The sequence below is a fragment of the Zonotrichia albicollis genome, chromosome 3, assembly GCF_047830755.1.
Source record: "Zonotrichia albicollis isolate bZonAlb1 chromosome 3, bZonAlb1.hap1, whole genome shotgun sequence".
Taxonomy (NCBI): domain Eukaryota; kingdom Metazoa; phylum Chordata; class Aves; order Passeriformes; family Passerellidae; genus Zonotrichia; species Zonotrichia albicollis.
The window spans coordinates 86,461,445-86,485,299 of record NC_133821.1 but is presented as its reverse complement, the minus strand read 5'-3'; the positions used below and the strand labels follow the sequence as shown (position 1 = coordinate 86,485,299).

Here is a 23,855-nt window from a genome sequence, read left to right as displayed (position 1 = left end):
GACAGCATTGTGTCCAGGCAGTTTCTGAATATTTCCAGTAAGAAAGACTCCACAGCCTCTCCGGGAAATCTGTTCCAGTTCTCGTTCACCTGCACAGCAAAGATATTCCTCCTCGTGTTCGGGTGGAACATCCTGAACATCAGTTTCTGCCCGTTGCCTCCAGTCTTACTGCTCGGCACCACCAACGCGAGCCTGGTCCAGCCTCTTGACACCCTCCCTTTAAACATTTACACAGACTGAGGTCCCCCTTCAGCAGTCTTTTCCCGAAGTTGAACAGGTCCAACTCCCTCAGCCTTCTCCTCATAAGAGAGATGTTTCAGTCCAGTAATCATCTTTCACAGCCCTCCACTGGACCTCTACCTCTCTCTTGTGCTGAGGAGCCCAGAGCTGCACTGCGGCACATAGGGCAGCTCTGCCTCCTCTAGGGACAGCGAAAACGAAAGCGGGGCACAAATCCCCTCAAGTCCACCATTACCTGTTGCTTTTCTCAACATGGCACGACCCGGAAGGCTCCCCCATCCCCCAGAAAAGAGACACGGGTCCCTTGGCGGCCGGAACGCCCGTGCGGCCGCGGCTCCTGCTCTCCGCCGTCAGAGATGGGCACCCGAGGGAGCGCTCACACCCGGCGGGGCGCCCACGCTGGGCAGCGGGTGACAAACGCCAGCTCCGACCGCTAACGGGCCCCGCAGAGCGCCCTGCGCCAGGAGCGCGGCGCCAGGCCGCGGGCAGCGGGTGCAGCGGGAGGAGCGGCTGGCAGCGGTTGCCCCGCCTTGCGGCCGCCAGGCCGCCCACCCTCCCCGCTGTCCAGAGAGCGCGGCGCGCCCGGACAGCGCCCGCCGGCATCTTCGCCCGGCATGGGTCACCCGTCCCTCGTCTGCCCTCCCTCCGCCCCTCGCCCGCTCCGCGCCGCGTTACCTGGGACAGCTCCCGATGCCCGCACGGCGGGGCGGACGGCGCGGGACGGGCCGGAGCGGGCGGAAGAGCCGCCTCCGCGAGTGCGGCGCCTGCGCGCTCCGTATCCCGCGGGGCGCGTTTCCGTGCGCGCGCCATTTTCGGGTTTGGGGGGCGGAGCGCCCGCCGCTCCGGAGCCGCTCCGAGCGGGCCCTGCCGGGCTCTCACGGGGCCGTCACGGGTTCGGGCGGTGCCGCTGCTCCCCGCGGAGGCGGGGCCGCTGCCGGGCCGAGGCCGGGCAGCCCGGGGCGCCTCGGGCACGCCTGTTCCTGTGGGCGCGGCGGGGCGGGAGTTTCAAACGCTGCATGCGGGGAGCCCGCGCTCGGCTCGCCCTCAGCGCTCGGGGCTGCTTGTGCTCGTCCCGCTGGAAGGATCCGCAGGCGCTGAGGAGGAATCTGCAAATGCTGGAGCGCGCCGCTGCTGTCCTTCGGGTGCGCAGGTTTATTGGCAAAGCTGGGCTGGGGTAACGCAGAGAGAGGGAAAGTTGTTAAAAACGTCAGGGCTTTCGTGTTTCCTCTGCCGTGCCTTTCCTCCTTTTCAAAGGGTAAGACAAAATATATGCTTAGCTGTCTTTGCAAGTTACCTTGGTCATGTGTGAAAGTATCTCTGTATGAATTGAATTTCAGCGCTAAATGCTTTCTGTGGTTATTTTTAGGTAACTGGCATTTCTGGCAGTGTGAAAAAACTTAGTAGAGCAGAATGTAGTCTTAAAGCACTATATACAGCATAAAAGCTTTATAGGTTTAGCACATTCTGGCCTGAGGAGACATTGAGAAGGTTTTGTAGGTGAGTGGTTATTTTTACTGTTAACCATCTTCAGCGATTTCTAAGTATATGCAAATAAATCAAGTTCAGTCTTGCTTCTCTGGAAGATGCCATCTCTCTAGGGCTGGAGGCTTGTGATGAACGAAGCTGTTAAATAAAATCCGAGTAGACAGATCATTCATGTTAAGAGTAGTTGAGCTATTTGCACACTGAATTCAGATTTAAATATTTTATGAAATACACTTAAAAAAACCAAAGACTGATAGTGAAATAAACAGGGCCAGGAGACGATTTCTCCTTCTTAATGCTTTTATTAAAAGTGATCAGCTCAGGATTGGGCGGCTCGGCAGGGCTGCAGTCCCCGTCGTGTGTCCCAGGGCGACTCAGAGGAGGAGGATATGCGCAGCTCTGTCCACTGAGGGCAGAGCCGGGGGATCCAGCCCTCGTGGGAGCCTTTAGGGCGTGGTATCTCTGTCAGATGTTGTTTTTCTCAGCGCGGTCTCCCTCAGTCTCGGCGCTAGGGACGACTCCCGTGGTCAGGGCGAGAGGGACTCCGCATCTCTGCAGGCTCAGCACTCGGCTCCTCACGTCCAGACATCACTTCAGTCTCTCAACTCTTAACTGGCTCGTTGTTTTTGGGGTTTTCTCTGTGCGTTTGGAGTCGGGGTCCCAAAAAGCATGCTGGTCCTAGAGTCACTTTGCATAACCCCCCCCACCCTCTCAGGTATCTTCACTATGCTGAGAAAAAAAACAGCCTCGGGGAAGGGCCATTACCTCGCCCTAGCCAGGGCTTTTACTAATACAAAAACAACTATTAACTACAAGGACCCGTGATTACCATGACAAAACACGCAGAACCTTGGCAGGGACAGTGATCTGGCTGCCTTTTTGTAACTTTTTCTCACAAAAAAAATATTAACTGAATTTTTGTTCATAACACTACCAGTCTTGCGGGCTTTCATAGCTCACTGTTAGATATATATTCAATGTGATGTGAAAAACTTAAGTCCTCAAATAGCTATACTTCATTACAATGAAAAAGTCGACTTTTTTTTTTTTTAGTTTTCAATTTTTATGCTTTTTCATTATTATTTGTAATTTAACCAGATGTAGAGTGTTTGCAGTGTATATGTCTTTCCTATTAAGTGCTATGTGGCACTCCATAATAATGTTTAGAAACTAACAGGTGTTTTTTTAAGAAATTGTATTGATGCAGACTAGCAGAAACCAAATTATAACACCAAAAAGACATCTCCCTTCTTTGTTAGATGTTCTCTCACTGAAGGTGAATTATTGTGCTTGTCTTTTGGGAAGGTTTGGATACTTCCCCTGTGCATCAGAGAAATTGATTATCCTGGACGTCAAGAAATTGTACTATGTAGCCATATGCTTCATTTGTATTTTTAACTAATTTTTATGTGCTTGATATACAACAGCAATAGCAATACTCTCTCTGCATAGAACTAAAATGAAGTTGAGTCATTGTAGTAGTTAAAGAAATGGATTAGAGGCCTGGACCTGGAATTGGATAGCTGCCTTGCTTTAAAACAGAATTAGAGTATGAAAGAATGCACCCTCCAAAGGCAGGCTCGCTGTCCTGACAGACTCTGGTGTTAATTGTGAGAGACCACACAGTGGCTTAGCTCCTCATGTGTCTTAAGCAGATCTCTGAGCACTGGTAGGTCATCTAGTCTGATTTATTCAAAGGAGCATTTTAATTTATTTGATTGTAGAGTAGTGTCAAAAGCAGAAAGAAATTCAAAACATTCCACATTGTCTCACATTTATTTTCTCTCTTCTCTACCAATATTAGAATATAAAAATCAAATGCAAACTTTGTACTGCAAGACAGTGCAGGAATAAATTGGTATTGTGAGGGTGGAAAGCAGAGTATGTGCTCAATGCCTTGGATAAAACTGGCAAGATGTGGAAACCAGAAGAATAATGAAAACAAGAAAATGAGTGCGGCGGAGTGTATTTGGCCACTAGGGCAATGTCCGGCTAGCAGAGGGTCAGCGGCCGACACCCAGCTGCGTAAGCTGCCAGCCCCCCTTGGCGTCTGTGGGCCTCGGGCTGGGCTGGCTTGCGGCCTGGTCTCGCAACAGAAGGGACGAGAAAAAGGAGTGGCACACTTGATGGGGGGGAAGGTCGGTTTATTGACAGCACTGGAGCACCAACCAGCAAAATGGCCTCGAACCGAGGGTGGAAAGGGGTTATAAAGGGGGAGGGCGTGCAGAGGAGGGGATTACAGAGAGCCAATGGGGAAGGGTAAGGGGATGAACTTAGCATAACTGACATTAAAGGGGAAACCAATAGATACAGAGTAAAGGAGGGCCCCGGGACCACAGCCAACCACAACCCCCAGAGGGAAGAAGATTCTAGCAAGCTAGGAGGAGTGGGGGGTGATTGACTGGGCCCAGGGAGGAGAAAAAGTTTACTTATAAGGGGAAAAAGGGGAGGGGAAATTATATGACTTAAGTGACTTATACAACCAAGGGCAGGGGTAACCATAGCAACGTAACGGACAATAGAGCTACTGGCGGGAAAACTGGGGAGGGCAGAACCATTTTACATAGAACGGGGGGAACAATACATAAAATGGGGGAGTAATACAAAAAACACACTACAACAACGGAGCTATTCCCCAGGCATCCAGGGCCAGAATAAAGTGCTGCTTCCTTCTTAATACTGCATTGGAGGTTTCTTCACAAATTTCAGTGCCAGTCACTGCTGATTCCCTGCCCAGAGAGGCTTCCATTAGCACTGGATTAAAAGCAGGACAGTATGGCAGCTGCATGTTAAGAATGTCTGCAGCCTGTGAGCAGCCACAGCAGCAATACCATCTTTTTTTTCCTGAACTCCAACCTGAATTTCCTAAGCCAGAATCTCTGGATGTTGACCCCTCTTGTATCATCTTGGAATGCAAGGAAAGTTTAAATTCTGTTGTCATTGTAAATATTCCTCAAATAGCTTTAAGCTACTTCTATTTTAATAGAAAATTTTAATGTGAATCCTACCTCAAATCAGGATGAAAGCTCCTTAAGAATTCTGTGGTTTGTATTTTTAATAAAACTTGGATTGTGTTTATGTAAGGGACACGTAAGACTTGGAAAGGAATAATTTTTTGTTTATTTTTTTTCTTTTCCCTGAGTTTGGTTTTATTTATGTTCAGCTTATTATTATATTTATTTATTATTCAGCTTATTCAGTAATGCAACTGTTCCATCCAAAGAAGGTATTTGGTAATAAGCCATCTGTGAACTGGAGTCACTACACTTAGAAGACTTGGAAGTGGACTTGGACTTCCAAGTGTTCTTGCCTCAAAAAAGTAGAACTTATAGTAGCAAATACATTTATCTTCTGAACCTCACAGTCATAATACTTCATTTCATGCCATATCCTGAAACTGTTGTATTTTCTTTGGTCTCCACAGTTAAAATCCACCTTCTGACAACAAGGAAGCAAAAACAATGGGAGTGACTTACCTGTGGCAAATCCTCGAGCCTGTGAGGCAACCTATCAACATAAGTAGTCTCAGAGGGAAAACACTTGCTGTTGATTTAAGTTTGTGGGTTTGTGAAGCACAGACTGTTAAAAAGATGGTTGGAGTAGTTGCCAAGCCACATCTCAGGTATCCATATAAATTATTTGAGCCAAATGTCTTGGAGCTGTATAATTTAAATATGTTACTTATTCAATAGAATTCTAAGAGTAGCTCTGATATGACTGGTGTTTTGATTCAGTTATCACTTATGCTACATATGTAAAGTGTTTTAAGTTAGTTCTAAGTAGACTCTCATGTTGACTTAAATATGCTTAAATCATTCTTCAGACATTTGAACAAACTTGAGGAATAGGGATATATTTTTAATTTAAATGAGTTATCTAAGGAATGAGCATGTCTAAGCATCTGTAACTTCAAAGCACTGTTCTCTGCAAACAGTGCTAATAATAATGAAAACACACACAAATTTTCATCAGTGCTTGTTGTTAATTACCAGTGTAGAATACTGAGTTACTAGATGGTGTTATACACTCCTGTGACTTCTGTTGAATTCAGCACGATGTAAAATATCAGCATGATACAAAATCTCAGAATTTTCTGAGAGTAATGTCTTAAAATGTTTTATACTTACAAACTCAGATGGATAATTAACTATAAAACTGGCAGGACCACCAAAGTCATTACATCAGTCTGGTAGGATGTCCTGTGTGCAGTGGAATGGACACATCAGTCCAGACCTCCAAAGCAAGACAAGGAGTTGAACAGATTTCTACCAAAAAAATTATTTCAGACAGTTGAAATTTGTTTTTTGAGAATTTTTATTTTTGAGTAACTTATTGTTTAGATTGATTGTTTACATCATTTGTGAAAATAGAACTAACCTCAAAAGACCAGCCTACTGTTTTTTGCTAGTAGTAACTATACAAAATTAAATCTAGTGTAATGGTCTCTCCATGTCTGTCAAAGAGATATAAATGTTTGATCTACTCCTTTTGAAAGATTGATAGTGGAATTACTGGTTAAAGCATATGCTGTTTTATATGACTGCTGTTAATTTTACTGTTACAGTCCAAGTATTTATTACTGCAGCCTTGTAAAACTCCACCCCTCAGTGGTGCTGGTTTGCATATGAAAAATTGGCATTGTAATGGTATCCAGAAGTCTGTCCAATACTACAGCATTCAGTCACTTTGAGGTGTACCTGTATTGATTGATCTGGGCTTAATATTTGATATAAAATAATCAATGTAAATATGTATTTGGAGGCAGATTTTGGATAGTGAATATATTTTTATTAAGCCTTTTAAGTTTGTTTACATCTTTGCAACTGAGAAACATCCTTTCTGTCCTTTTATGGTATTTTCTTGGGAGTTTTGTAAAGCTGCTACAATTTCATAGTATGACAATTTCAGCCTGTTTTGTGGAGAAAAGAAGAAACCTCAAAACTTTATAAAAGTTGTAAAGCTTGGTATGTTTATTACGGCGCTGTGCTCTCCTTAAAAGGCACGTGTACCTCTGAGGATTTCAGGTCTCTTTTTATCCCCCTCAAATACATATGCATACAGTTTCACAATAGGTTCATACATATTCATTCCTCGTGACATTTATCGCCAGTTCCTCTTTATCAAAAGAATTTGTAGGTGAGAGCAGATCGACCTTGTGGTCGTTTCTATTTTTTCTCTCTGTCTCCTCACTGTCTCTGTCCTGCAGTTTTTCCCTTCAGCTTTGGCCTCACAGACTTTTCACCTCTCCTAGACATTTTACCTAATTCAAAATGAATTTTTACTCTGTCTCAAGCCAAAGACAGGAATATAGATCAGAGGTTTGTTTAGATTGGGGTTGAGAGAATCTTTAGAGATAAAGGCAATGCTAGGATTTTTCCAGTGGTAGGGTCAGGAAAGTATAAGAGAAATAAGGAAAATGTCTGAAGAAATCAGTCTTCACAAATAGTTCAGCTTATGGAACACTTTGCTTTATTGCAGAAACCTGTTTTTTCGGTTCTCTTTCTTTACATCAATGGGAATTAAACTTGTGTTTGTCATGGAGGGAGAGGCCCCCAGGCTGAAAGCAGACACCATGAGCAAGAGGAATGAGATGCGCTATGGGCATTCGAAGAAAGCTGGAGCTGTAAGAACAGGGAGGTCTTTATTTACAGCCATGTTAAAAGAGGTGGGTAACTGAGTGTTGAAGTATATTTAATGTGATAGAAAGAAATCTTAACCAAATTAAATACAGGAGCTTGAAGTAATTGAGAGCTTTTGCTACAACCCACCCCTGAAGGCCAGGTAACTGAGGTTCTTGTTAAGAGATTGCTTTGGGGCAGATTAGGGTGGAATGGCACTGAATGACTGGTGTGTACATTTTTTACATCGGAGCCAGTTGTGTAAAGGAGGAAATTGGCAAGATAAAAAAAGCATTATCCCACCTCACAGAGTCTGGTTATTGTTGGCCTCACCCAGCTCAAAAACCAGCTTGTTGCTAAACAAAGGCTGTTTTTTTGTTGGCATCCTCCCATGGTGAGTGTGCACCCCCTGTGTCATACTGCATCACAGGTTTCACCAACACACACCCAAAAATTCTCCTGCTTTTTGGCTGGGGGTGCAAACGTGGCCTCAGCAAAGCTCCTGCTGCTTTTTCAAGTGACCAGTTGTTTGAGTTATTAACCCCCAATATTTCAGTGTCTCAGCTTTATACACAACAAATGTAAACAATGTTTTGAAGGAATGTGCACCTTTAAAGTCAGGCCTTACAGCATCTGTTAAGTGTTATAGAAGACAAACAGTGTCAGAATAATTTTCTTATTGATATGTTCCTGTGCATGTTTTGCTGTTGTGATGGACAACCATAACTGAGGATTTATTGCAAAATTTAACTTTCCTGTTCTTTTATGGTGTTAGTATCCATATTTCTTCATATACTCCCACCCCCATTAACCATTTTTGTCTATTCAAAATTCTATGAAGTAGAATTTATGGGCGTTCAGGGCTTCACTAGACTGTACATACCAATTCATGTTTTATTCTAAAATTCTAAAATAAAATATTTTCTCTGAAATTTGTATGCATATACCAGTGTGTCTTGCACAGTGGTCTAGTCTTGGTAGGATGACAGCATTGTACTTTTCTGCTTGATACTCTTGGGAAGTTTGGCACCTGTTGGAAGATGTTTGTTCTGGCTCAGCATTACTGCTTGAGTAAACAACATTACTTCTCAACGATAAATACTCCTTTGTTACTACTCTTCTGAAAACATTCTAGATTTTTGTGAAGGAGTGGCCATTAATCATGCTGTGTTCAAGTCCTCTAATTAATACTTAGCTCTTTGTGGATATCTACTATTTCACTGTTACAGGAAATTATTTTTTACTGAAGTAGTGCTTTCATGGATGAAGTGTTACAGAGGAGGAACAACAGTAGCAGTTTTTAAAGGCACTTGTGTCTGAGAAAATGCGTGCTAATAAGTGAATTTAATAGCTCAACATTCAACCTCTTTCCTTTTGTGTTCCTTCTTTTAGTGTCTTGAACTGCTGGAGTGTTTAGGTGTCCCTTGGGTTCAAGCAGCTGGAGAGGCAGAGGCAATGTGTGCCTACCTAAATGCAAAAGGACTTGTTGATGGCTGCATTACCAATGATGGAGATGTTTTCTTGTATGGAGCTCAAACAGTTTATAGAAACTTTGCCATGAATGCTAAGGTAATGTATCTCATCCTGTTCCCACTCTTCTATAGACTTTTTATAAAAGTGTAAATAGAAGAAAAGGACTTGAAAAAATATTTATATGTTATTAAACTTACCTTTTAGTAGCTGGATTTGTTTAAAATAGTGTATTTACAACAGGAACATTTTATTTGATTCACTGGTAATTGTTGTATTGGCTGTGAGAGGAAAACTACTGAGAACAGGATAATATTACCTGTGTTTGTAGTACCACATTGAAAAAATACATTCGAGATATGAGAAAATAGAACAAAAGAAGTGCACTACAAATAATTAACTCTGAAAAAATAATTAGGGTTGATGGAAGGGTATTTGCTTTGGTAACACCATGTTTGAGTTCTTCCTTGACCTGGTTCTTTCATTCAGCTTCCTTGTCATTTACCACCAACAGTGAAGGCAAGCTCAATCTTTCAGGTGTACTTAGGTACATATATAGTTCAGCATAAAAAATAATTTGTGAATGTGCAAGGGGAACATTGTCAGGGGCAGCTGTTCTAGCAAAATGGATCACTTTGGTTTGTTGGCTTCTGGGGGGATTTTTTTGTCATGACTGAGGAAGGAGACAGTGGCCTATGTTTTAATTCATGTTAATTTTGATTCCATTTTGTATATGAGTCCTTTTACCTTTCAAATATTTCTTCAGCTTATGACTAATATGTTAGATACATTTTTATTCTTTTCTTTTACTTAAGCAGTACATTGAAATGTTTACATGCATTTTAATATTTAGGATTACTTGCATTCCTGAAATGACTTGGCACAGCCACTAGGATTTGATAATGTTAGTTTTGCCACATTTTTTCTACAGGGAAGAAACAATAAAAACACCTAGAGTCATAGAATATACTGAGTTGGAAGGGACCTATCAGGAGCATTGAGTCCAACTCCTGTCTCTCTGCACAGGACAGCCCAAGAGTCACCATGGGCCTGAGAGCCTTTTCCAAACAGTTTCTGAACTCTGTCAGGTGTATCTTGGTGCTGTGACCACTTCCCTGGGGAACCTGTTCCAGTGCCCAACCACCCTTTGGGTGAAACACATTTTCCTGATACTGAACCCAAACCTCCCCTGACTCAGCTTCATGCTGCTTCCTTGAGTCCTGTCACTGTCACCAGAGTGGAAAGATCAGAGATCAGTGTCTGCCCCTCTCCTTCCCCTTGTGAGGATGTTGAAGGCTGCAGTGAGGTCTCTCCTCAGTGTCCTCCAGGCTGAACAGACCAAATTATTTTAGTCACTCCTCATACAGCTTCCCCTCAAGGCCTTTCACTATCTTTGTTGCCTCCTTTGGATTCTCTCTAATGAATTCTTAATGAATTTTTCATATTGTGGCACCCAGAGCTGTCCCCAGCACAGGAGGTGAGGCTGCCGCAGAGCAGAGCAGAGCAGGACAATCCCCTCCCTTGCCCAGCTGGCCATGCTGGCCCTGATGCCCCCAGGACAGGTTTGGCCCTCCTGGCTGCCAGAGCACTGCTGGCTCGTGTTCCACTTGCCAACAGCCAGGACCCCCAGGTCCTTTTCCATGGCACTGGAGAGCCAGGCTCTCATTGCCCCCTCTGTGCACACAGCCAGGGTTACCCCGTGCCAGGTGCAGAACCCAGCACCTCCCCTTGTGAAATTTCATATAGTTGGTGAATGCTCATCTCTCCAGTTTGTCTCTCTGCCCTTCAGGGAGTCAACAACTCCTCCCAGTTTAGTGTTGTTGGTAAACTTGTTTAGTATTCCTTCCAGTCCTGAAATTGCATTAACCCTTTTGGTATCAAGTTCAGGATGATAATGAAGATGAAGATGTTGAGAAGTGGGCTGAGGATAGGAGCCCTGTGGAACTCCTCTTGTGAGAGGTTGCCAGTTTGATTCAGCCCTATCCTCTGTGGCTCTTTGTGCCTGACCTGTGAGGCAGTTGCTCACCCATCATTAACATGGTTATCCAGCTGCATGCTGAACCTCTTGGCTTATTTTAGTTTCTTTCAACAGTTGATGCCCATACTTGAAGTTAGAGAGCTGTAGTTGTTCATGTGGTGTCCATGTATTACATTATAAATTTTAATGGCAATTTATTTTTTTTTTCTATTAGACCCCTCTTATGGGGTAGAACCCTTTCTTCTGGGTGTGGGTGAATGGGGGTGAGTAAGCAATCCCAACTGAATGTGACTCAGGGCAGTTCCTTCCCTGTAACAGAAATAATGTGTAATAAATTTCTCTTGCAGGATCCACATCTTGACAGTTACACAATGTCCTCTATTAAAGAGAAACTCGGTTGTGACAGAGAGTCTTTGATTGGGCTAGCAGTTCTTCTGGGCTGTGATTATCTTCCAAAGGTAAGCAATATAATTATTTTTTCTTTGGTGCTTACACTGTCTTGAAAAACAAAATTTATCAAGGGAGATATGCATGCTGGGAAAGCTTATGCAATGCATGATTACTGAGATCCAGCAGATGTGTAGGAAGTCACTGTAAATTCTATTTGTAAATTCTATTCTTTAGCCTTCTAAAAGGCTAAAGATATTCAAAATGGTTCATGAACATCAGTCTAAGACTGTTTTGCCTTGTTCCAAACCTTTTCTATAATGGAGGGGAAGGCAAAAGTTTAGATGCTGATTACATTGAGGCAAGGTGTGAGAACTCCATTGTTTATGAGGATGCTTTGTAACAAGTCACATAAAAGTGGATGCACATCCCTGGCAGAGGAGCTGTGGAAAATGAGAAGAAATGGCTTTGTCTGTGCTCTTTGGAAGACTTAGTAGTGATGGTATTGAGCTGTAGTTATTAGTAAAGGCAGTTCTGGATGCAGTTTGGATGTATTCCTGTTCCATTGTTTGTAAATATATAATTTACGAAGAATTAAAAGTGATCTATTTGGAAGTTTACCTAATTAATTGAGAGGAATCTCACTCATTACTACTTCATTTCCTTCTTTTCTTTCTTTCCTGTAAACTCTTGAATTATTTTTTAAACATTGAACAGAAGCTGTTGTTATGACTATTTGAAAGCGAGAAGAAGTGGGATGAAACTTGATTAACCTACAGTTCATCATGTAGTGACTTCAGGCAATGATTGCTCCCATTCAGGCTTGCAGCAGATATCTAGTTATTCTTAAATAGTTGTGTCCCAGCTTGATAAAACTATCCTTGAAACAACTGATAGTGCTGGAAAAAACAAACCTTTCATTATTTTTTGTTTGGGTTTTCTTTTTGGGGTTATTTTTTAATTTTGCTTCTGTTATGGGAATCTTTAAATAGTTTGTTACTACTGTGTAAAGAGAGGGAGTAAAAAAACCAGTGGATAATCAGTGGTTATTGTACCAAAGCAGCTCCTGGAATGCTAGGTTCTTACACAGTCTTAAAATGTCACAATTATGTGATGCCAGATAGATCCTTTGAATTATTGCAGCTCAGCAAAATAGATGAAGACAGAAACTTGTTAAGATAGCTGAATTATGGGAGTGCATTGGGAATGGAGATTGGCAGAACAGGTAAATGAGAATACCATGCTATACATGCACTTATTTTGTTGCAAATACATCAAAATAATCCTTTCCTTGCAGAAGCTGAATATCTGACTTTACATGAATGTCTGACTGAAGTCCAATGATGACTTGGTTTGAAATATAGATTTATTTTATATGGTTGTATGTATTCAGTTGTGCCATTAATAAATATAAATATAGATTTATTTGTAATGATGCTGTAGAAAGTACACTCAATACAATCTTCATAATCAGGTGTATTGATTCTTTGCAAAAAATGGTGAAGATGGAAAGAACTGGAAAGCAATATGTGTGTGCACTCATACAGTAGTTTGGGTCAGAAGGGACCTCTGAAGTTCACTTAGTCCAAGCCCTCTGCAGTGAGGGACATCTTCAATTAAAACAGGTCACACAGAGCCCCATTCCAACCTGACCCTGAATATTTCCACAATGAAGCATCCACCACTTCCCTGGGAAACCTGTGCCAGTGTTCTCTACTTCCTTGTAACTTCTCTTTTTTGAATTGAACTTCTTTTAGTTTATTATTGCTTTCTACTTCCTTCTTTGCCTTGTTTTATCTCAGGTGCTGTTCAGCATAAGAACAGCTTGTGTGTTACACTGGCAATACAGCTGTAATCTGTCACCTTCTCTGCCCTTAAACTTGGTCAAAATTTTTTTTCTCAATTCATTTTCAACATCTGGAATCACTTTTTGTCATTCCTCTGCACTATGTAATAAAGACGGTTTTGTGAGAATATTAATATTTTGTTTGTAATTAAATAATATTTCATATTTCACTATAGGGGGTTCCAGGAGTTGGGAAGGAGCAAGCTTTAAAGTTAATTGAGACTCTGCAAGATCAAAACTTATTACAAAGGTAAAATGGAAATTTCCCTAAGTGTTTTTTATTCAAAGACTTAAGAGTATGTACTTCAACTCCAAGACAGTGTTTGTAATACTTTAAGTTAGGGTGGATAATACCACATTCCTTACCTTTTGTTTGCTAAAGGAATTGTTTTGCTAGGCAAGTCTCATATTTGTTTTAAACATGAGCTGGCTCCTAAGTCTTGATCTAGCAGGTATAAGTTGATATATTGGAGTGGAAGTTTTAGGGACTGATGAGACTTGCTGATTTTTAGTTGGGTTGTGGATTAGGATTTGAGATACCAAGTGCATTCTATGTTACCATAATGTGTTTGTCACTGCTAGAAATCCAGCATGATATGCTGTAAAAGACCCCTGTTTCATAAGTTGCAAAACTGTTTTGTATAAATGCTTGACAAGTATAAAGAAATTATTTTTCAGTAGTTTTAAGTGTGAAAGCCAAAAATATTTCTTGATACTTTTAACATCATCCTTTCAGATTTGAGCAGTGGAAGGAACAATTTTGGCATGATGATAGTCCACCTTTGGTTGTTAAAAGGGTAATTCACTGTTCAGAGTGCCATCATCCAGGTCAGTGTGAAAAGTGCTGAGCTGTACTTTTAGCTCATTGTTTACTTTTTATTTTGGGGTGATGGGTTTTGTTTTATTGGGTTTTGGGGTATTTTCTCCTAGCATTAAAAGCACTTTTCAGCTTCCATCTTCACGTTTTCAATATTGTGTATATGTGCCCTTATATAAACACTTTCAAGACTTGGGACTAATTTTCTTCAAATGTGAAACTAGTTGAGAGCAGATGTAATGTTATCATAATGCTGTTGTGGGATCCCAGATATTTGCCTTTTTAACATGATCAGTAAAGACAGCGTGCTGTACTCTATACTGCCTAGCATCTATTTCTTTAGTTGCTTGAACTGGTCCTGCATCAAGAGGACCAAATCTCATAATTGATGAGGTGTGTGGCAGTGTGTTTTCAAGAAGAAATTAATCCCAAGTACCCTGATTGTGGTATCATCTTTAATCAGTGAATTCATTCAAATCCATCATTTGGTGAAGGAGAAACCTGATTCAAATATATTACTTATGTGTGTTTTCCAGGTTATCACACATTCCTTCTGTAATTTTTTGATAATAAGTTTCCAGCTTAAGAGCTGAAACTATTGAGGGAAAAAGTCTTCAGAAAAATGGAAGCCTGCATGTTTTTCAGTTTTTACTATAGATTCATAAATGCAACTAATGCACTCAGATCTGCTTCCAGCTGCCATTCACATCACATTCATACTTGTTCTGAGCGTTGTATTTGTAATACTGCCTTTATAGGTTTGGAGATTTTGGGAACTCCTTTCCTCCTCACTTTGTGTGTCTGTTGCTATAGGATCTTACAAGGAACATGAGCACAATGGATGTAAATTCTGTGAAAGTGTGAGATGCTGCAAACCCAGTGACTCCAAACACTGCTGCCCCTGTGCATGGCATCAGTGGGAGCGAGTGAAACAAGCAAATGCGTTGGAGGACAGTATCAGAAAGTAGGAATGGCCTGAAAATTTAACTGCTTTTCCCTGCATTCATATGCAGGGTGAGCATTTAGATGCATCATTTTTTTCCATTTTTCCTCAGTTCCTAACACATTTGTTTTTACCTCCAGAAAAGCCATGAGCTGTGAGGGCTTTCCATTTTCTGAGGTAACAAACAAACCTGCTTAATATCAATTGTTTTAATATATTAGTTTAAATTCCAGCTTTTTCCTCTCTTAAACTGTTTCTTTTATGTTTTATCTCAAGGTTATCCATGAGTTTCTTGTAAACAAGAATAAAATGATCAACATAAAGGAATGTCGAAGGCCAAATTTATTGTCCTTTCAGGTATGTAACAAAATATTGAATATTCAGCTTTGTAGTAATTTATTTATTACTAAGTAAGTGATCAGAGTGATCTTCATTGGTAATTTTACTTGAAATAAGAATTAAAGAATCTTGCTACAACATCTTAGTATACCTCACTGTTTTGAAAGCCTAAAATTGAAGACTTTGGAAAAAATCAGTTGCTGTAAATAGCTAGATAGAAAAGAAGAAGGAAGAGAAAGCTCACCTGCCGTTGTTTTGTTTTTCATTGTCCAGTATTGCTAGGTGGGAGTGAGGGTGTTAATACATGCACATTAGCATTGTTTTCTAGGAAGGCTTTTTACTTATTTTTTATTGGCAAAATAAGATCTCTCACAATGTTTCATTTTTTTGGTTTGATGACAGTGTAAGAATTACGGATAGTAGAGTAGATCAGTTAAACAACTGTGACTTTAATGAAAATCCACGTTCATTGTCTCACATGTGAAATCTGTAACTTTCACAGCTCCGGGTAGAGCTGATGTGAACCTGAGAAGGTGTTTAACAACTGTCTTACCCTTGCTGCTGCCACCACACAACTGTTCCCTTGGCTTGTCACTGGCAGCTGATGAATGTGCCCTGCTAGGGATGGCTGTTCCCGCCCTTGGCAGTGAGGTGTTGGTGGGCTTTACACCAATATATAAAAGTACTCTAGATATTTTAAGTATTTAGCCCAGTGTCCCAACTACATAACTATCTAAGCATAATATCTAATAGAATAAAGACTGTTTTAAAGTTTGGGATTTTTTTTTTTTTATACAAACAGGTATTTGCTTCAGAGAAGATGGAATGGACCAAACATTATGCTTGTAAGAAGCTGTTAGCACTTTTGACACGTTATGATATGATCCAGAGAAAATCCGGAAACATTGATTCAAAACAACTGCAGGCAATACGGTAATGTGGCTTGATTTCTTCAACTTGATATGTTTACTTCTGATGCCAGATAAAAACCACAAAGCTTTTCTAAAAAAAAAAAAAAAAGAAATATAATTTTCTTCCATCTTTGTTTCAAGCTTTGTGCTTGTTTTGAATAGAGGTAAAAATTCAGATCAGTGCACCAGTTCTACTACTACTGCACAAATACATAGAGCAGTTTCATTTGAACTGGCAGTGCTTGTGTTCTCCTATGCTTGCTCTTTGTTCCTTTTCCTTAGATCTGTCTCAGTCTTCTTCTCAGGTTCTTAGCATACATTTGATTGAATTCTGTGTCTCAAAATAAGTGTTCAGGCTTAGAAATGCACATCTGCAAAATTAGTCATAGTCTCTGATTGCTTATCAGACCTACCAGCTGTCATTGTATTATGTGTCAACGCTACTTTTCATTCAGGACTGCTACATCGAGGAATGGAAAAATGGCCAAGTATACAGTTACTAAAAATGGACATGCAGGGAAGAAAAAGCAAGATAAGCATGCAATTACTTTCTCCCAGAATACTTTCCCACCATCCAGGTTTCTGTTACTTAGGAATTTACTGAGCCAGAATTAGCAGTTTCTTATTCTGTCAGCCCTCAATGTAATTTTTTTTTTAATGATCTAATATCTTCTTAAACTTAAGTCAACTCCTAGAATCTACAGCGTCTGTTGACAAATCTGAACTTCACTTTGTAAAGGGAATTGTGACTTATTTTAACTTTATCTGATGGTGTTGTTTCCCAAATAATGCCCAAATTCTCCCTGCCTCCCTAATTCTTTTATTGGAGGAAGGTTAGTAATTTTTCTGTGCTAGTCGAGGTTTTTAGACATTAATTTTGAGGAACAGGAGAACAGTCAATAGCAGTGTGATAGTATCACTTCTGGGTTGATGTGTCATAGTCTTGAATTAGTACTTTTAGAGATGCTGATCTATTCAGTGTTACCTTTCAAAAGATTGGGGAGATTGGTTGGAGAATGCTTTTAAAATAGATTGGCAAGATAAGTTACTAGTATTTACCTTTATGAATTAATTCATTGACATTCTCTGTTTATAACACTTTCTGTGTTTCAAGAGTTTAAAAGAGATGTGGTGCATGCACTGGAAGATTTCTTTTGTTAACAAGTGTTTAAAAATGCAGTAATGGTTCAGCATGATCCTACTCTTCATGCATAGGAAGCTGCTAAACTGGGGTTTAGATAGACTTTTTAGAAAAAATAAAAACTTTTATTGTCCCTGCTCAGTTCAAGTTGTGTCTCTATCTTTTGCATGAGAACATGAGGATAAATGACCCTGTCTGATCATTCAGAACATTACTGTCCAGGGCAGCAGCCTTCTCTGGCATTAGTAGCTTAAAATCATAGAATCACTTGGTTTGGAGAAGTCCAACCATTAACCTGACACTGACAAGTCCACCACTAAACCGTGCCCCTCAGTTCCACACCTACACATCTTTTAAATTAAATATCCCCAACTATGATGGCTCAACAAATTCTCTGGGCAGTTTGCTCCAATGGTTGACAACCCCTTCCATGAAAAAATTGTTCCTAATATCTAATCTAGTCTTCTCCTGGTACAGCCTGAGGCTGTTTCCTTTCCTTTCTTATCATGTGTTACTTGGGAGAAGAGACTGACCCCCACCTGGCTGCAGCCTCCTTCAGGCAGTTGCAGAGAGCCATGAGGTTTTCCCTGGACTAAACACCCCCAGCTTCCTCAGCTGCTCCTTTTACACTTGTGTTCCAGACCCTGCATCAGCCCCACTGCCCTTCTCTGGGCGTGCTCCAGCACATCCAGTACCACCCCTTGTGGTGAGGCCCAGAAATAGACACAGGATTTGAGATGTGGCCTTGCCAGTGCTGAGTGCAGCTGGATGATCACTGCCCTGCTCCTGCTGGCCACTCTATTGCTGATCCAGGCCAGGATGCCACTGGCCTTCATGGTCACCTGAACACACTGGCTCATGCTCAGCTGCTGTTGACCAACACCTCCAGATCCTTTTGCTCTTGACAACTTTCCAGCCACTCTTCCCCAGCCTGTAGCACTGCAGGGGTTGTTATGACCCAGGGGGCAGGACTTGGCCTTGTTGAACCTCACACCAGTGGCCTCAGTCCAGCCTGTCCAGACCCTTCTGCAGAGCCTTGCTGCCCTCCAGCAGGTCAGCACTCCTGCCCAGTTTGGTGTTGTCTGTGGACTGAGTGCACTTGATCCCCTCATCCAGGTCACTGATAAAGACATTTGACAGGACTGGCCCCAGTAGTGAGCCCTGGGAGCCCCATGGGGGATGATGTCCAGCTGGATTTAACTCCACTCACCACCCCTCTGGGCTTGACCATCCAAACCATTTTTAATCCAGTGCACTTATCCCAGCCATGAGCAGCCAGTTTCCCCAGGAGAAAGCTGTGGGAAGTGGCATCAAGGGGTTTTACTGAAGTCTAGGCAGACAACATCCAGAGCCTTTCCCTCATCCCCTGCGTGGGTCACCCTGTCAAAGAAGGAGATCAGGTTGGTCAAGCAGGACATGCATTTCGGGCAGGTCAGCTGAAGATACCAAACTGATGTTTGTAGGAGACTGCATTATGTTTGTATCTTACAGAAAAACTTTTTTATTTTGTGTGAATGCTCTTCTGAGTGTCAAAAATGTTTCAGTGGTCAAATCTATACTCCAGATTTTGCTGTATACAGAATAGTGTATTTTATTTAAAGATTTAGTAATTTCAATTTCATGAGAAGATTTTTTATTTCTCTCAATCATTCCAAATTAGAATATTGAAATATTTTTAGATTTAAGTCTAGATTTCAGTCTTTTAATGGACTTCTTCTTCTTACAGGATTGTTAAGACACGTGTTAAAAACGGAATTCCTTGTTTTGAAATTGAATGGCAAAAGCCAGGTGGGTCTGGTTTCTATGTACATTATGGAACAAAACAGTTCATAGAAAAAGATAAAATCAAGCTATAAAGAGGACAAGAGTTTGGCAACACTCTAAGGCAATGGAATGTGGGTGAGATTGGAAACTGTTCTGTGGAAATAACAGGAAATAAGCATCAAATTTCACATATCCTGAAAGAAAAAGCAGTGCTTTAAAGAAAACAAATTTACCTAGAAAGAAGGGACTCAGTTGTCAGCTGCTTGTTCTGTTACTTGTAAATAAGACCTAAACTGTGTATTTCATACCTTATTTCAGTATGTACCTGAAGCTGTCACTGTTTACTAGCCACAAAATTTTCTGTGCTGCCAGACTCCTCCCTGTATTGTGTGCATTTGTGCCAGGAGACTGGCAGGAAGAGAAAGACCTCACTTGTAGATAAATCTCAAATATCACACTATTGACTTTTTAAGTACCTTCTTTGTATTCGAGTCTTTGCTGTTTGGTTTTTCATTCCCTACCTTGACATGTGTATATTCATATCAAAAGTAAATTCATTATTTTTTCAGAACATTATGTTGATCCAGAAGATGAGCCTGTGGAGTTGTTTGTAGTCACAGTAGAAGAAGAGTCTTTGTTCCAGGCTGCTTATCCTGATGTTGTTGCCCTCTATCAAGTGGAAAAGTCAGACATTCTTCAGAAGAAACAGAAAAGTAAGTCCAGAGGCTTATTTCATGTGAATCTATGTGTCTTTCCAGAATGCAAAAAACATTTCTTCCCCTCTTGAACAATATAATGCCAAAGCAAAATGAGGGGGGGACTGTGCTTTAATCTTAGTATTTTGTACTTTTGCACTAAGAAATATGAACTGTGATTTATGTGCCATTCAAAGTGCACTTTTTATTATTCTTCTTTTCAGAAAAGAAAGACAGATCAGAAGAAAAGGAATTACCAAATTCTTATGCTGAAATTACCAGTCTTCTGTCTCAAATTAATTTAAAGCCTACACACAGAATTCTTCCTGTGCAGCACTCCATGTCAGATACAAAATCTCCTCCAGAAGATCAGACACAGCAGAGAAGTACTGGATCAAAAGATGTAGCATTACCTTCAGCTTCCTGCAGCACATCAGTTCACGTGTCAACATCAGCAGCTGCTCTTGCTGACTCATCTGTGCCCTCACAGTGCACTAAGTATTCAGGGATGTCATCCTCTTCCTTTGTGCCTGGTCTGCAGCTGAGCAGTACTGGTGGGAAAGGAACCTCCTTCAGCACTACACCAGCCCATGAAGGTGATGACCGTGATCCAGCAGCTGACTTAACCACATGCATAAAACACTCACATCCACTAAGTCATGGAACAGTAAGAAATAGCTCAGAGTATTCTGATGTTACACAATCTGATGTGCATTCTGATAGTGAAGATGATTTGTTCACAAATTACGCTGTGGGACAAATTCAGGAATGGTCTTTAAGCGAGAGAATACTTAAGAAGGCTCCCATTCCATCACAGCCTTTGTCTGAAGATGCAGTGCAACTGGAGTCTTTGAACTGTTTTAAACAAACAAAAGAAACATTGAATACTGATAGAAATCATGTCTCTTCCTCATGTCAGTTAAATAACCCAGTGCAGGAAAATAAAAATCTTCTATCAGAAAACTCTGCTAGTGCATCCAGCCTACATATCTATCAAGATGCATACAAAAAAGCTGACATCCTGGCTGAGATGGTGCAAAAAGACCCTTCCAGAAGTGGTTCAGCATCTCTAGCCTGCAGTGGGAAAACAACAGAGACACTTCATCCTGGGTGGGAAATGCTTCCAGCATCTCAAAAGCCAGCAGATGCAACTGGCTGTCACATTAAAGAAGCTGGTATCGAAACTTCTTGGAAAGTTTCTTCTAAGAAGAGTGTCTGTCAGAACAGATGCTCTTCCAGCGAAGACAGTGATGATGGGCACGTGGATAAAATCCTGGTTTATGAGCAGCAGAAAAGGCAACTGAACCCTGGCCAGTTTAAGAAATGTTTTACAAAGAAAAAGGGTAGCATTGTTACTAGCAAAAGGACAAACAGTGACTCAGCCCTTACAATTAAGAGGAAGAATAAAATGATCAATTTAGAGAAAGCTGCCAATGGTTTCTCAGTGCAAGTAGCTCCAAAACCATCCTCTGTAGAGGAAGTTAATTGTTCCCAAAGTCCAGAGAGACCAGTTGAAAGACTGGGTTCTGATCCCACACAGCAAGAGAAAAGTGCTGCTCTGACTTCTGCGTGGGCAGACAGTCCCCTTCCCCTGTCTGAAAGACTGAAAAGAAGAATCAAAATCAATTAGGTTCTCCATAAAATAGATTATGATAGCAGTTAATTGTCAGTTCTTTCTCAGAGTTTCTGCAGTATGCTCTATCAATCTTATGTGGACACAGTTTTAATGAATAGGAAGTGCTGGCACTGGAGCTGAAGTTTGAAACAAAAATGTTAACAAAAGTGCCAAACAGTTGATTGTAGGCAAGTATCAGTCATTCTGTGTGTGTTTACATTCTGAACTTGAAACATAAGCATCAGGATACAGTATGCAAGGATGAGGGAGATTTACTTAAGAAAAAGAGGTTTTTTTCCTAACCAGTTGTGCAGATTTTGTCTTGCTTACAAAAACACTTACCAGAACAGTGCCTGCAGTGCTGTTGGACTTTCCTAATAAGACGAAATGATGCAGCATTTTTAAACTGAAATTCTCCATTCTCCTCTACTAATTTAATTCTGCAAGTTCTGAAATGGGTTTTGAAATCCTGTGTTTCTGGTTGTATTGACCATCTCTGAAGGACCAGATAGGGACACACAGCAGATGGATATGTCAGAGATTAGCTGAATTTATATCTGCTATGCCCCATAATAAGCTGTTCTTCGGGGGTGCACCTCTTCCAAAGAGTGGAATAAGCCATGTAAGGATATTCTGGTGTTGTAGCTGTCATATCTAATATTTAAGGAAATTTGATTACTAATTTAATTAAATTTACTTAGGGCATATTTTCTTAAAGAAGGTTGAAATCTCATCTAAAATTCACTTCCATTCATAATAGAGTGAAAGTTAAGTTACAGACAATCTAGTTATCATATTGCAAGTCCTTTGAATATCATGTTTGGGTGTTTTTTAAAAGGGGAAACTTGAGTACAGTTTTGAAAGTGCTCTTCCTACCTCTTTACTGCAGAAGCAGTCTCTGTTCATACACCAAAAAAAGTTGTTCTCAACAGTTGCCTGTTGGAGGAATGCCTCCTTGTCTGTATTAGGTGTTTGTAACTTCTTCTGTGCACCAGCCAGAAGGAAGACAATTCTTGCCAAGACACATTGTTAGCAAGAGAAATTAGAATATCTGTGCCTTAGTAAAAAATGTCAGTTCTTCATCATGGTCAAGGTCCAAGTTTGGAAGTTGAATTCCAGGTGTGTGTAAGGAAGACATGGGTAGCCTATAACTAATACAGTCTGTAATTAGACAAAATGTTACTTTCTTAGTTTATTCTGTGGGAAGATGCGTAAAGTTTTATTTATAATCGATTTTCCAAATGAGAGATGTATTCTGGAAATGAGAAAAAAAATTGAAAATAATGAAAACTTAGTTTTGAAGATGGTCTTTTTCTTCTGGAGCCTCTTAAGCACCCAGCTGATGTGAGAAGGTAGCTGGAAGAACGGAGTTGTGAAGGAGAATAAGAGTCACCTGGGAATTTTAAAGGGAGAGATTCATAGCATGACAATGATTTGGGTTGGGGCAGATCTTAAAAACATGCAGTTCTAACCCCTGTGCTATGGGCAGGGAACAATTCCTTATGCAATGGTCAGTAATTGAGAGATCCAAGTGGGGGTTTTTTTGTGGAAAAACACTGGTCTTGGGTATGTATGGGATTTTTTTTCTTGCTGATGGTTTTGAATACTGAAACTTGAAATCAAGTGTTTAAATTTTGATTAATAAAAATGCCAACATCATGTGAACACACTCACTTTTGTTCCGTCCCAGGGTATGGGAATGTGCTCTTTTGTTGGGGGGATTATTCAATTTCATCCATAATGTGTGGATTTCTGTGATTTAGAGCTTTCTTTAGAATCGGGGGCCAGAGTGGATTTTGGAGGGAATTATCTTTGTTTTCCAAATCTGCTTGAGATGACTGCTTCAATGGATGAGTAGGGGAAAACACTGTCAGAATTATGTGAATTATGAAGTCAGAAATGAGATATATTAAGAACTGCAGAGGAAAAAAACATTATGTTGCTGATTTTTCCTGCTAATTAATTGGGTTTCACAAGTACAGTTCAAGCATGAAAAGCAGAAAATTCTCCATTTTTTCATATGTAATGCATCCAAATTTTGTGCCAATTTTCTACCACTGCTGTAGAAGCAGCGATAGATGTAGAGAAAAAAAAACTGTGTAGAATGTTCCCTCTATTTATGCTGTAGCTGCTCATTGCAGTAAATAAAAACATTTCTCATTGGGGGTGACTGTTGCTTAAATTAAACTTGTGATTCATTACAGAAGGGTAATTACAATTTTTAAATTGTTTTGGTTTCTCATCTTTATGTAATTTACTCAATCTAAAGATTAGGGATGGTTTTTCTTTGGAGCTTTTTACTGTGCTGACTGCTTTGCAACCTCTCACACTTGTGAGAATGATGTTTAAGTAAATTGAGGGGGTGTAACATAACTTTCTGCTGCAGAGAATGTTTCTCCAGGATTATGTTAAACTGCCTGTAAGAATAAATCAGTTGATGCATCAACCTCATGAGCCTGAACAGATTTTCATTTATCATCTGTCCTGATCTGTCAGAATTGGCTCCACCAGGGTGCTTCATACAAAGTAATAAAAATGTACCCACCATGGAGGTGGGGCAGGTAAGGGGCTCATCCTTCTTAAAGTCATTTTCTGAAAGGTTTTCT

At 40.8% G+C, this 23,855-nt stretch overlaps 2 protein-coding genes across 7 annotated transcripts in view; one reads left to right on the top strand and one right to left on the bottom strand.

The window, feature by feature from the left end:
• Nucleotides 1–1,135, bottom strand: part of SMC6 (structural maintenance of chromosomes 6) — a 46,183-nt gene extending 45,048 nt beyond the window's left edge. For 4 of the 5 annotated variants that reach the window (XR_012579688.1, XM_026795146.2, XM_005489735.4 and 1 more), the window contains exon 1: nucleotides 476–761. Coding sequence is in view for 3 of the 5 variants with exons in the window: in XM_026795146.2 (XP_026650947.1) it covers nucleotides 476–494 (19 nt within the window). In the remaining 2 variants the exon portion in view is untranslated. Of the gene's footprint in view, nucleotides 1–475; nucleotides 762–915 lie in introns of those variants that run through there. The other variant, XM_014268983.3, reaches the window with a different exon arrangement.
• Nucleotides 1,136–1,243: 108 nt separating this feature from the next.
• On the top strand, nucleotides 1,244–23,722 carry GEN1 (GEN1 Holliday junction 5' flap endonuclease). 2 transcript variants are annotated; one of them, XM_005489734.4, is made up of 14 exons: nucleotides 1,244–1,382; nucleotides 5,150–5,347; nucleotides 7,204–7,390; nucleotides 8,736–8,912; nucleotides 11,139–11,249; nucleotides 13,201–13,274; nucleotides 13,761–13,852; nucleotides 14,655–14,805; nucleotides 14,925–14,961; nucleotides 15,061–15,141; nucleotides 15,926–16,056; nucleotides 18,902–18,963; nucleotides 19,509–19,652; nucleotides 19,859–23,722. In XM_005489734.4, exons 2-14 carry the CDS (start codon nucleotides 5,187–5,189, stop codon nucleotides 21,262–21,264), a joined length of 2,814 nt encoding a protein of 937 aa, XP_005489791.2. In that variant the 5' UTR covers nucleotides 1,244–1,382; nucleotides 5,150–5,186; the 3' UTR covers nucleotides 21,265–23,722. The 2 variants fall into 2 exon arrangements, with proteins under 2 accessions (XP_005489791.2, XP_026650954.2); XM_026795153.2 differs by having other exon boundaries at nucleotides 1,362–1,495.
• The last annotated feature ends 133 nt before the right edge of the window (nucleotides 23,723–23,855 follow it).

Bases quoted from the DNA above. Each gene is read 5' to 3' on its own strand.
- GEN1 (XM_005489734.4), top strand. From the start codon at position 5,187: ATGGGAGTGACTTACCTGTGGCAAATCCTCGAGCCTGTGAGGCAACCT. The intron at 5,348-7,203 runs GTATCCATATAA...GCTTTATTGCAG, and splicing joins GTTGCCAAGCCACATCTCAG to AAACCTGTTTTTTCGGTTCT. The intron at 16,057-18,901 runs GTAATGTGGCTT...TTCTTCTTACAG, and splicing joins AAACAACTGCAGGCAATACG to GATTGTTAAGACACGTGTTA.